Raw genomic sequence first — 12,679 nt, 5'->3', positions numbered from 1 at the left:
TCCCCGGCTCAAACCGCACATGTTGAGGGCCACTGGTTGAGGGGGAACCTTGCTTTACACACCTGATTCACTTAAACAGATGAGCATGTGTTTTACCTGACAGTTGGGAGAAAATTTGAAAGTTTTGGATTTTAATCCCAAAATTCCTGTGATGGATTGTGAACTCACGCCTCGTGCCCTGTGCTGCCAGGATAGGCTCCGTCCCTGCGAGCCTGAATTAGATTAAGCGGTTTAGAAGGTGAATTAATATGCATTTTAATTTCATGGTTTCATTGTTCTGGAGTGCAGAACCAAAGCACCAGAAAACACCAAATTATTTACAGCCACTGTCCGATGAATCATGGACGACACCGGTGCATGGACGTTTTACCTACAGCATGCGATCAGACGTGCAGGTGGTCAGGGGCACGTGGGAGGAGAGACTGTTGGGTGTCCAGCGTCCCTTTAGACGCGCCACCCAGTCAGACACGCTGGGCTCCAGTTAGCCTTGTTTTCCCACCTGCACGAGCATGGTTACAGCGTTTATGGTGAAGATAAGGGCATTTCTCGGTAATGCCCATAAATGAATAAAACATTGTAATACACACTGGCAGCGAAAAACACACACAACGTTATTGAAATATCTCTCTAAAGCCCCTGCACATACGCAAAAGGAGAGAGAGAGCGAGAGAGAGAGAGAGAGAGAGAGAGAGAGAGAGAGAAAGAAAGAGAGAGAGAGTGTGTGTCTTGGGCTCAATTATCTTTCAAGTTCTTCACTTTTGGCACAGATCTAAACAAGCTTGTTTTTAAATTATCAAAATATAACTTAGTTATTTTGACCCTGATATTTCATCATTACGCATCATTTATACGCTCTGATGACAAACGTCGAAAACATAAAAGTGATTAATGATTGCGAATAAAAGTCGAAAACTCAAAATTTGAAATCAGGTACTCAGAAGGAAAGCCTTTTATTCCAAGGCGGGGAGCAGGAAATTAGTCAAATGCAGGGCTGAAGGTGAACTATCATTGAGTTTTGGCAATACCCGTACCCGTGCCCAGACCCGTCCGGTAAAGATTAAAACCATTTCGATCTGCGACGCCACAAGTAGACGTCGGTGCTGGATCTAACATGAAGACGCGAACGGTACAGTCGAGAACTGTCTAAGTTTATAGAAGATTTAAGAAGAACATTGTAGCAATTTAAAAGATTTATTTTATTTTTTTTTTATTTTTTTTTTTTACAATTCGTTAGTCAACATTAATCTGTTCTAAATAATAGGAGTTTATTAAAAATAAATCAGGACAGTTTTTTATTGTTGCTTTTTGTCTGAATTCGACACCATACAACTTGATGACTGTCTTAGTGAAATGATGTAAAAAAGTTAATGCAGACTACGTGACTAACGACGCTGGATACTCAGATATTGTACACTTTCTCCCTGTCGTGAAACAGATCGCGGGAGCGGTAGTGGCTTGTGTTTTTATCACATGCACAGGGCTGCTGTACATGTACCAAGAGATCCTTCCTGGGAACCCAGCATCCGCACCACCACGAGCCAACGCCTCTGGCCACGAAGCGGCACGCGCGTACGATTACACCGACATACTTGGTCAGAAGGTAGGACGCTTAACTACAAATGATCAGATCTTGAATTGTTCATTTGAGTCATGACCTGTATATTTTCCTTTAGGGAAATAAAAGCAATCCATTGCAGTGAATCGCAGATCTGACTTGGTTACCAATTTGATATGCAGAGTTTTTCCAGTCCTCATAAAGTCTGCCTAACTAAAAATGTTCCTCATAGTTAAGTCTGAACTAGTCATTTTATCTTGGATAGGTAAATAAAGACATTAAAACAGAGAGAGAGGGGGACAGATGTATGGAGAAAGTGTGAGGCGGTACAGTGAGAGACAGTTGGGGATGTAACAGACAGAAGAGAGGTCATGTGTACTGGCTTTGTATAACAGCTGTACTTGGAGAGAAGTGAAATCCAACATGCACTGCAGTCACTATACACACTGCATGCAGTCCAGCAGACACTGCACACTGAACATGCTACATACACTGCACAGTTAAGGGTTGTCCTGGATCCAGTCTGCTCTTCCACGTGGGGTCATGCTGTCTTAATACGCACATTAAACACAGAGCAAACTACACACACTATGCACACACAGCATGTGGGATCACACTGCCTCACTGCCTTTAGTGTCCATACTGTATGCAAAACATTCCCACTAGATATTTTGGAGTAACTAAATGCGATGGCTGCTTTTGTGACGATCGCCCACGCTCTTGGAGTGCCTGTTTTATGATTTCTCTGTGTGTCTCTTTTCCTTTCTTCCTTGTTCTGCTCAGTGGTTTCGTTTTCTGTGCTCTGTGTTTAGTGTGTGTATCAAGGCAGTATGAGCCCCTTGTCTGTTCCTTAATTCCAGTCTGTTTTGGTTCTCCATGTTCAGCTGAGTCTGTTTAGTGCCTGATTGTCTTGGTTATTTAAGCCCTGTGTTTTGTCCTCTAGTTTGTTGGTTATTTTGGTAAGTTAGGTTGGTTGTATTGTGTGATTATGCTCGCCATATTTGTCGTCGCACTTGTGTTACTGTTTGCCGAGTTCGTGTATTACCTGCCGTAGTAGTTTCCCCTCGCCTCTGTTTATTTTCGTGTTTTAGTTTCCTTCGTTTACTAAACTGCCTCCTGCACATGCATTCTGCCTCTTGCCTGTTCCTGGGGGGATTGTTACAGCTGTGTATCGTATGAACAGTGAGTTCCAGTTTCCTACCAAACCTGTAGGGAGTTTCTCCAGTATTTCATCAGTGCTAAGACCGTACTAAAATATCAGCCTACAACCTCTGGAATGGACCTCAGCACTGCAGAGGTCTCGGGTGGTGAGGTGTGGTCGCCTAACTGCTGTTTCCAATTTATCTGGCACTGGGTGATATGTTCCCAATAACCCCAGTTTCTGAACAGAGACAACTGGGAATAACAGACATGACATATGTCTCATTCATGATATCAGAACATCCAATGCACACACATTGGGGATCTCCCCAGAGGAGATCACCATCGCCAGAGTGTTGGTCTAACACACCTGTGCTTTGTTAGAATACTGATTCATACACTCCTCTCACGCTTCTGCATTGTGAAGTATTGTTTGAGAGCTTTCCGAGCGTTGTACATGAACCTGCTGTTTGTCCGCAGGGGCAGACTGGGTCTCAAAACCAGCCCGGGCATTCTTCAGTGAGTGAGGTGACCTACTTGGCCCATGATTCATTGTAATTTTCTTAAAACTTGTGATGAGTACGTGGCTCACTCCTTGCTACGTGAACTGTCTAAACTGCTGCCAAACGTAATCTGTACACTGTTTAGACACAAGTTAAAATAAGACGATATGCTAAGAAATAAAATTTAATGAAAAATAAAAATGTACTAACACAGCTTGCACGTTATTCAAGTACATGTCAAATCCACATGCCAGTACCCTAGTGCCTGCTAAAAGCGGTGAACTGCGTAAACTACTAGGCTACATCATCCACAATACTGTTAGTGTCAAGTTTGGCTAGGATACTTTTCTCCACCGACATCAACATGAACGCCTCAAGATGCTCTTGTGTCATTGTGCTTCTCAGGAGGCTTTTGAGTCTCTTCAAGGCAGAGAAGGAACTTTCCCACTGCACGTGCGACACAGGCAGCGTTAGCAGTAGCAGGTAGGCAAGCCCAATGCTCTGGTAAGCATCAGTTAAGAGCTTCAAGCGGAGCAGTGCCTTGTGGCAACAGAGAGGACAGTCTTTACAAGACTTGCAGGTTGACAGTTGGCCCATCTCCACGCTCACTGTCATCCTTCACAAGCGTCGGCTACTGATCGTTTAAGTGTTGACGACTGCTGTCCAGAGCTTTGCAGTTCTTCCATAGCTCCCAATGGAGCTTCACCAAAGTTCCCTGGGTGAAGAAGCGACGGATCAGCATAGAACGCACATGTTGTTGATGCATCAAATCTTCGCTCAGTACTGTTCACAAGTATGTATTATGCATTAATGGACAGTGTTCACTAATTCTAGATGAGAAAATAAATTGAAATGATGTGTATATGCTACCTGAAATGTAGCGGTATCGAAAAGGCAGTTTTGACAATTCTTCGCTGCAACGTTGTGTACTGACAACTAAACCAGCTCGATGGTGTAATACAGTATATTATATATGACTATATAAATCGCAGTACTGGACAGATCATGTGTAGTAGTTTACACTGTTTAGTAGTTTAGAAAATTAAATTTAATGTCAAACTGTAACCAGTACATAAAATGTATTTGATGAAACGGCCGGCCCGTGACCAGACCAGAGTCCCACATGGCCTAAGGGCCAGTCCACCCGTTTGTCAGTGTCTGTGTATCAACCATATGTCTGTGTTTACATTTCTAGTCCTGTTACGAGTATTTCCTTGCCCTCGTCACACCTCTTTTGACTCAGTTCTCCTGCCTTGCTGTCTCCTCAACTGATTCTGGATTTGCGTTTTGGATGTTTGTCTCTCAGACTCTCTGGATTTTTCCCTGTTTTGAAATTTAAAAAAAGCTGTCTGCCTTTTGTCATCCACGAACATCTGCGTGACATTCTCAGAGTGCAGCTGTAGTCATATGGGACATTTCAGAGCAAAGTTAAACTTCTCTGCCCTGCGGAGGAAAAAGGACCGGTTCTTTACACAGTCCCCTTACACCCGCCCATCTGGTATTGCATATGAATTCCCTAACGATGTAGTCACCAGGGTCCTCAGTCCAAATAAACTTCCTTTGCTGTTAATCAGCCTGGAATTCTTTTCAGATTCTCTGCCTTCAACCCTGCATATTTGTGCTGTGTAGATGCACATCTGCCAAATGCAAATACACTTTGGCTCACGATAAATTTGTTTGTTTGGGTTTTTTTTTTTTTTTTTTTTTTTTTAATAGGTAGGTCGGTGTTTAAATTGATACCTGTTTGTCTGGCCTAGGAAATAAACTTTTTTTTTTTTTTTTTAAACAGAACGTTGTCAAATTAGGAGTGACTCATCTAAAATAACTTTGCTAAACCGAGCTGACAGTCAGGGGTCTGTGCCACTACTCTCTGGTCAGGATGAATCCAAATGCTGACACAATACTGTAAAGGCCTCAGTGCCACGGGGTGAGGAGCAAGACGTAGAGATTCCCTCAACTGTAAATGACTTTTATTGACGTACATGGAAGACAATGGCACTCTCCACGAGGTTTCATGCTTTTTGGGTTCATCGTTTAACAACAGTACATAACATTTACATGGGAAACGACAAATGTGCAGACATATACAAATCTACATAGCCAACGGCTGACAAAGCGGCACTCACCAACATCGGTTTAAATACACACACAAATGTTACACACTAAACCATATGCAGGTGTGCGCAGTCAACACAGGTGTGGTTACGTGCCCAGTGGGACTGGGAGCAGTCCGTGACAGATACCACTAAACTCCTGACTGTGGCTAGCTGTCAGGACACCATTCATAATAACCTCGGGGGGTTTTCTCTAACTCAGTCTATATAACTATCTTCTCTCTCTAACTCAGTCTATATAACTATCTTCTCTCTCTCACTCAGTCTACAGTCATTTTTCAAGAACTGGAAAGACGGGGAATTATGAGAGTTAAACATTTTCTTAGCTTAGGGGGCTTAACAGCTTGAAATAGAAGCATTTCCTATATTTTGGCGAGAATTCCCCATTTCTGGTCAACCCACCTGGCATAAGGCACCTGAACTGTGACTCTCTATGTTATGAGCATTTGAGCATGAAAAGAACCAGGATGGAGCCTGAGTCTCAAAGAACCAGGATGTAGCCTGAGTCCCAAAGACCTCCCCAAAATATGACCACAAATTAAGCAGGACCTTTATTACACCTGAATAATTCAATAATTAGTTTGGGATTCAGTTTTTGCATGAATGTTCCCACTTTTGGATGCAACATTCTTCTGAACTAACATTCTCTCTGGTTTATTTCATATTCCACCTTGCTGCATGCAGACTTTTCACATGCACTGTAACATCTGCACGCTGGTCACTAGCTCTGGCCAGCTCACGGGGAGCCAGTGCGGTGCCGAGATCGACAGGGCCGAGTGTGTGATCCGCATGAACGACGCGCCCATACGCGGCTACGAGCAGGACGTCGGGCGTCGCACGAGTCTGCGCGTGGTCGCGCATTCCAGTGTGCAGCAGGTGCTTAGAAACCGACATGAGCTATTTAACGACCGCCAGGACACCGTGCTGCTGGTGTGGGGTCCTGAGAGAAGCATGCGGCGTGACGGTAAGGGGTGGGTCTATAACCACCTCCACCGCGTCTCCGTGTCGCCCAAGCTCCAAATGTTCCAGGTCTCACCCCTTAAGATGCAGTGGTTCGACGAGCTCTTCAGGACGGAGACAGGCATGGACAGGTAAGGACACACAGCACAGACACCCCCACCTGCATGGACAGGTGAGGACAGACACATGAATGTATGGTCTTCATTTTCATCTTTTAAGTACCATATTCCAACACTGTGATCTTATCCACTAATACCAGGCTCCTAGATGTTGTAAGACTTTGTCATTTTATAATTGTTTTACAATTCTTTTTAAAATGATGTAGAACTTCAGTGTATCGGAGCACAATGGTCTGGATTTTTTTGCCTGTTCAAACTTCCCTAATCAAATTAACAATCGAAACAAAGTGTCATACAAAATCATGGCAGGACTCATACCTCATGAACATTAAATCTAAACAGGTTAAGAGCCGTAGAGGCGAAGTGTAGAGCAGAGTTTTAATACAATATCCACATTGGGAGAAGTGGGAGTGTCTTGGGTCAGGATGGGAGTGGTGGGGCAGAAGGGGGAGGGACTTTGTCAGGACGGAAGCGACGAGGTGAAGCAGGGACGCGAGCAGGATTGTTGGACAAAAGTCTCTTCAAAGTAAAAGCCCTAAGGCAAATGAGCGAGAGCTTTAAGTGAAAAGGAAAAAAGGTATATTTAAGAAAAGTCGTGTGTAATGACATGATGTTAGTTTGTTAGTGTGATTACCCGAGCAGCTGGTGCTTGTGCCTGTCCATCACGCGGAACACCAGCGGAGCCCCCTGGGATAGCCCCAGTCTCTCTCTCCCACCTCTCACTGCCTCTCATGCACACCCTACGGTGCGGCTGAGTTTGCCGTGTTTATTCTTTCGTCCTCGGCCCAGTGTCTTCGTCATTCTGCGTTTCTTGCTAAGTGCTTTGTAAAGGAGTGAGATTCTGCATGACCTTTCCCCTCCCATGTGATGTAGGGTACGTTCCAACACGTGGCTGAGTACAGGATGGTTTACCATGGCAATTGCCATGGAGATTTGTGACAGGATCAACGTATACGGCATGGTTCCTCCTGACTTCTGCACGTGAGTAAAACCTTCAAACTGCCTTTAATTTGAAAGATTTTTGCAGAATAATCTAGAATCACTTTTAAAAAAAAGAACTCTAGGAAAGTCTCAGCCTAGTGTGCGCACACCAAATTCAATGAAAATGTGAAAGGTTGAGGTGTATTAGGTCACTAAAATTCCTAAATGCTTGCTCCTTCAGACAATCTTTAGATTGGATTAGATTCGATGGATTAAGTGCATTAGATTAGGTCTGGAGACGAAAGCTGCAGGAAGAAAGATCTCCAGATGGAGAGGAGGACACCACTGGCTTTGTCCCTCCAACCATTATTTCCCAGCACCTGTTCTGCATGTCCTCGTGTCATTGGGTAACTTGTCAAGATTGGGTAGAACCACTGTCTTTTCCCTTAACCCTTTAACGATCGCGTCTGTGCCAGGTCACCCCGTGCCCTCCGGAAGCCGTATCACTACTACCAGCTGTCCGGCCCCAGCGAGTGTGACATGTACCTCACCCACGAGAGAACCCGCCACGGAGGCCGACACCGTTTCTTCAAGGAGAAATATGTGTTCGCCCACTGGGCGCAAACGCACGACATCCACTTCTACCAGCCTGAGTGGAAGCACTGAGCGACCCTGTCCTTGGGCCGGGACGCTCGTAATCACACAGGGCAGACCCGACTCTGCTTGCCGGCTGTCACAGTGTCCCTCAGGGTCCAAGCTAACATCCCAAACTCTGCCCCGCTATGCCCAGATTTGTGAGGCATGGGTTCTCCAGACTCTCCGCTCTGGGTACACAGGTGAACAGGAAGAGTAGATGGGACCATGAACCAATCCGCACACCAGAAGGGTGTGGCAATCACATTCATCTCATTATATTTACAAAGGATGTTTTTTAAATCAGAATTTCTAGTTGGTGTATTATGTACAAGACCTTATGGAGTGAACAGGGGAGAAGGAAGGAGGAGTGGGTTTCCTGGTATCCCCATTCCAGGTATCCCCAAGGATTCTGCATTGAATGCCATGATGTCCAGTCACAATGGGACTAAGACACATGAGGAGACTACCTGGAATTTCAGAAGAGATTCTCAGTATAGCAAAAAAGTTGCTTCCTTGAGCAAATCGATCAGAATACCAATGGTTTATTATGCCATTTAACAATAATAATAATATTTTGTTCAAGTTTGGTTTATTTGTCAGATACATAGTCATACACAGTATAACTTGCAGTGAAATGGTTTGAGAGTGCTTTTGGATGTATAATGTACATTTCTTCCACCTGTGGGTGGTGGTGTTTCTCACCTACTCAGCACCTTTCCTGTACTACACTGCTCTAACAGTTGATCCACCAGCCACTGATTTGGGTTGAATGCTCGACTGGTGCTGTGATTGGACCCTCCAAAACCTCCAGAGTCTGTTTCACCATGTGAGGTTGCTGGATGTTCAGCTCTGACAGCACATCCACATGAAGGTTTGTGCTTCAGGAACCATGAGAACCTCAAGAAGCTCTGATAGGGTTTATTTCTGTCCTACAGATTACCTGAAGTAAAAGGGTGGAGAGATTTGGATTATACTGTCCCAACAGGACAGCCTGTACATCAAATGCTCATTCTTCATTTATACCCTTGAAATACATGTAATGACACTAGTGTGTGCTGGTAGACATCTGTCACAATCATATACCCATAAAGGCAATTTTAAAACAAATTTCCAATGCGCAGTATAACATCCCTGCTCTTAGTTCACACATTCACACAGCAGGCTGTTCTTCCTTCAGGTAGGAAAGCTTTGACTGTGGGCTTCTGGTTGTGGGGTAAACCATCCTGCTCACCCTGTGGCAAGAACACTTTAAAAACATTACTGTATTCAGGGCTTAATACACAGCCATGGCCTAGAGCTGTGTGTGTGTGTGTGTGGGAGAACTGCATTTGGTTTTCCACAATTTGGACATGCACTCAGATGAAGTCTGTCTGAGTCTGCTTAAAACCATAAGCTTGATGTGGTTCTCTGTTACGTTTGCATTTTCCCTCGGTCTACCATGCCTCATTTGTCCTTTTATCAGTGAAACCGTGGGGGTTAGTGCAGGCAGAACAGAGGGCCACGGTTCTGTGGCTGACCTTGATCAGAACTGGGGAATCAAACTGTGAAGAGCGGGGAATGCACAGTGTCCTCTGCGCTTCAGCTCTCCCAGACCCAGCACAGTCGACATTTATGGCATTTATCTGACACTTTTATACAAAGCTACTTACAATTCTGACTGATTACTGTTTGAATAATTGAGGGTTAAGGGTTTTGCTCAGGGGCCCAACAGTGGCAACTTGGCAGTGGGACTTGAATTGGCAACCTTCTCATTACTAGTCCAGTACATTAACCAATGAGCTATCACATGCAGCACCATCAAGTCAACATTTTTGCATGACAGTGGGACAGACACAACAGCACACAGGGAGTTTCTGAACTGAGCTCTGCTCTCCCCCAGGTGCACAAACTACTTTTACTCCCCTTCATAGGCTACCGGTTGTGACTGATGTGGAAAGTTAATGGTGTGATGTTCTCTGGCTGTTCTGGCCCACACGGACACGCGACAGGCTGCTACGCCATTTTCAATGGTGAGAGAACCTTCCTCCAGTGAGACCACTCACACTGGAGGGTCGCAAGGACACAGACGCTGGGGTGTGGTCTCTGATCAAGGGGCCAAGCTACACTGGAATTGACCTTGGGATAAAATTACAGACACATAATAGACAGCCTAAAATGCACCATCAATGCCATATTACATATACATATTAACCCTTCTGCCCATTTCTGGCTGCCAGGAACATTGACAGTGTGGTCTTAGTGAAAAACGCTGAAGCTGGTCAGACATCGCCACCTGCTGGCCATTCCTGTTAGCATAGACGCCACTGCACATTCAGTACATGCCGTGTTTTTGGAAGCTGGCTAGGGAGGTCTGATCCCCACTTCCCGTTTGCCAGCGGAAATACTTCGCTTTACAGCACAAAATAACAAAGATTTGCTCATAGGCAAAGAAAACGTGTGGAAAAATGTAAGTGAGCAGCGCTTTTAGTGGACTTATTTCGTTACCAGAGTAAACCAAGTATCGCTATAGCTATAAACCTTTATCCTACATATCTTAAATATATTGACGTTAGTTAGTGACTTATAGCTACAGTTTCGCCCAAAATGTAGTTAGTTAGCAAGCATAGCTAGAGTGTGTCTGCCGTTTGTAGTTGTACCTAAATAGCTACTCAGTAACAGAAGCCAACTGTCTATCATAGCTAGTGTAGTTTAGGTTAGAAAACGTAGCTACGCGGTAGCTATAATGAATATTTCGACAGCTTTTATCTCCATCTTCATCATTTTGTGTGATTTCGCAGTACACACCCGTAGTCCGCAGTGAGTAATGCACTGTAAAACACCGCGGTGCTGTAGCTAGCTAGGCTATCCTTACAGACGTTAGCGACGCACGACGTGATGACGAAGCCCAGGGACGCATCTTAACGTAAAGCTTTGTTACTTTCGTTTTCACTCTAGACGAGCGCAGAGCGAAGCAGTGACCCTCCCTGATGGCAACGCTCAGCAGTAAAAGCAACCAAGAGCTCAGTCAGCTGCTGGACGAATACGGGATCAAACATGGGCCCGTGGTTGGTAAGTTTAATCCAGTTAATCCGTTCATTAGATTCAGCCCGTAGCTGCTTTGAAGGAAAGGCAGATGACATGAGTCGATGTAAATGTTAAGGGAGTAGTGAGTTATGGTCTCTGCCGCCTGACAGGGTCTACCAGATCCCTTTATGAGAAAAAGCTGAGAGACGCGATGGCCAAGGAGAGAAAAGCCAAACCTTCCTATTATCGCGAAGAAGGTAAGATCTCAGCCAACCTCCCAAAACATTCGCTGTATGATGAATTTATAGTGTATGGTTGAATGTCACGTGTCCAAAGTGTCTTTCACTGACTGCTTGACCCAAATGTCCATAATTACTACTTTGCAATTGCAGAGGAGGTCACCTACATTAACCACCGTAGACCTGTGAGTGGTCTCTATTGCTTTTCACCCATATTACTTTACCTTATTCAATTATAGGCCTTTTGTCTTCTTTAATGTGTACATTAATTGTGCTTGTCTTTATTTATCTAGTTTGGACACGGGAGTTATAGAGACAGGTAAATGATTTTTTTTGCCTTGTTCTTAATGTGTTAACCACATGAAGCTGAACACTTTTGCTATTGTCTTTTATGATGAGTCCTGTTTTTAGGTCTGAATACAGAGACCTGGACACCACTGATGAGTAAGTCTTAAACTCATTCATCTGCACACAGCACTCAGAAATGTGCTCAAATAAGTGCTTGATGGAGAAACGAAAAACTAATGTTTTTATGTACCACAGGCCCATTGTTATTAGGACACAAACTCAACAGTATAGCAGTACTCCACAGGCATGGCATGCCGCGCCCGTGTACGAGACCCAACGGAAGCCTGCTCCAAAGCCAACCTCGGCACGCTTTGTGCCAGTCTGGCTGCAGATTCTGCTGTTCCTGATTGTGGCTGGCTTCCTGGTTTTTATCTTCATAAACATGGAGTCAGAAGACACAGATCCTTTCAAAAAACTGGCATAGCACTGTTTACCTCCGCCAGTTAAACTCACACCAGAGTTTATTTTTCATATAATGCTGTCCACACGGCTCATCTCCTGTTCAGTCCTGTCGAGTTTGAATCTGTGTTGAAGCGGAGTGCAGTTCTGTAACTGCCGTGTTGATTCGAGGCATCTCACACACACACACAAGCACTCACTTAGTTTTATATTAACTAGTTTTTGTAGATTTGTTTGAGATGTGGTTGTTCTTTTAAAAGTTCAGTGTTCCGGAACAGATGTACAGGAAGCACCTGCTGAGGGAGTTGGTGAGAGAGCATGAGTTTAAACCCCAGGCGCTTATATCAGTGGGAGAAAAAGAGAACCATTTTAAAAGCAGATTTAAGCATTGCTTAGGTCAGGTTTGCACAGAGCTTCAGTCTGAAAACTCAGAACTTGTGTGCCTGTTATGATGAGGAACATCTCAGACAATAAGGTGCTCCGTTCGTCTGTGTGTGAAGTATGTTAAGTACTTCTGCTTTGGGTTGGCCTCATGTCTGTCTGAATGTCTGGTGCTACGCTAAGCCTTTAATCTTAGGACATGAGATCCAAGTCTTGTGTCCTTAGTACTTAAAAGTTAAACTGGATAAAGTGGCCCAATTACATGACTGGGGGAAAAACACATTATCTAAAGAAACACTTTTGTAAGTCTTGACTATCTGTAATAAATATTTCCTATAAAAACATTGTTTGATTTCTCAAA

At 44.3% G+C, this 12,679-nt stretch overlaps 2 protein-coding genes across 3 annotated transcripts; both read left to right on the top strand.

Annotated features, from left to right (window-relative positions):
• Nucleotides 1-852: 852 nt before the first annotated feature.
• Nucleotides 853-8,530, top strand: st6galnac5b (ST6 (alpha-N-acetyl-neuraminyl-2,3-beta-galactosyl-1,3)-N-acetylgalactosaminide alpha-2,6-sialyltransferase 5b). Its single transcript, XM_027025247.2, has 5 exons — nt 853-1,126; nt 1,436-1,600; nt 5,997-6,403; nt 7,265-7,372; nt 7,789-8,530. The coding sequence occupies exons 1-5, from the start codon at nt 1,112-1,114 to the stop codon at nt 7,976-7,978; spliced, it is 885 nt and encodes a 294-aa protein (XP_026881048.2). The 5' UTR covers nt 853-1,111; the 3' UTR covers nt 7,979-8,530.
• Nucleotides 8,531-10,252: 1,722 nt separating this feature from the next.
• Nucleotides 10,253-12,660, top strand: LOC113586863 (emerin). 2 transcript variants are annotated; one of them, XM_027025250.2, is made up of 7 exons: nt 10,253-10,394; nt 10,883-10,996; nt 11,122-11,208; nt 11,344-11,375; nt 11,484-11,509; nt 11,602-11,634; nt 11,734-12,660. In XM_027025250.2, exons 2-7 carry the CDS (start codon nt 10,915-10,917, stop codon nt 11,960-11,962), a joined length of 489 nt encoding a protein of 162 aa, XP_026881051.2. In that variant the 5' UTR covers nt 10,253-10,394; nt 10,883-10,914; the 3' UTR covers nt 11,963-12,660. The 2 variants fall into 2 exon arrangements, with proteins under 2 accessions (XP_026881051.2, XP_026881050.2); XM_027025249.2 differs by having other exon boundaries at nt 11,590-11,634.
• The last annotated feature ends 19 nt before the right edge of the window (nt 12,661-12,679 follow it).

Source organism: Electrophorus electricus, chromosome 23, assembly GCF_013358815.1.
Source record: "Electrophorus electricus isolate fEleEle1 chromosome 23, fEleEle1.pri, whole genome shotgun sequence".
Classification (NCBI taxonomy): domain Eukaryota; kingdom Metazoa; phylum Chordata; class Actinopteri; order Gymnotiformes; family Gymnotidae; genus Electrophorus; species Electrophorus electricus.
The sequence above is the reverse complement of the archived record's forward strand: the minus strand, read 5'-3'. Positions and strand labels throughout refer to the sequence as shown.

Coding starts and splice junctions, on each gene's coding strand:
- LOC113586863 (XM_027025249.2), top strand. CDS start 10,915: ATGGCAACGCTCAGCAGTAAAAGCAACCAAGAGCTCAGTCAGCTGCTG. Junction 10,997..11,121: donor CAAACATGGGCCCGTGGTTG/GTAAGTTTAATC, acceptor GCCGCCTGACAG/GGTCTACCAGATCCCTTTAT. Junction 11,376..11,483: donor ACATTAACCACCGTAGACCT/GTGAGTGGTCTC, acceptor TTATTTATCTAG/TTTGGACACGGGAGTTATAG.
- st6galnac5b (XM_027025247.2), top strand. Junction 1,601..5,996: donor CCGACATACTTGGTCAGAAG/GTAGGACGCTTA, acceptor TGCTGCATGCAG/ACTTTTCACATGCACTGTAA. Junction 6,404..7,264: donor ACGGAGACAGGCATGGACAG/GTAAGGACACAC, acceptor CATGTGATGTAG/GGTACGTTCCAACACGTGGC.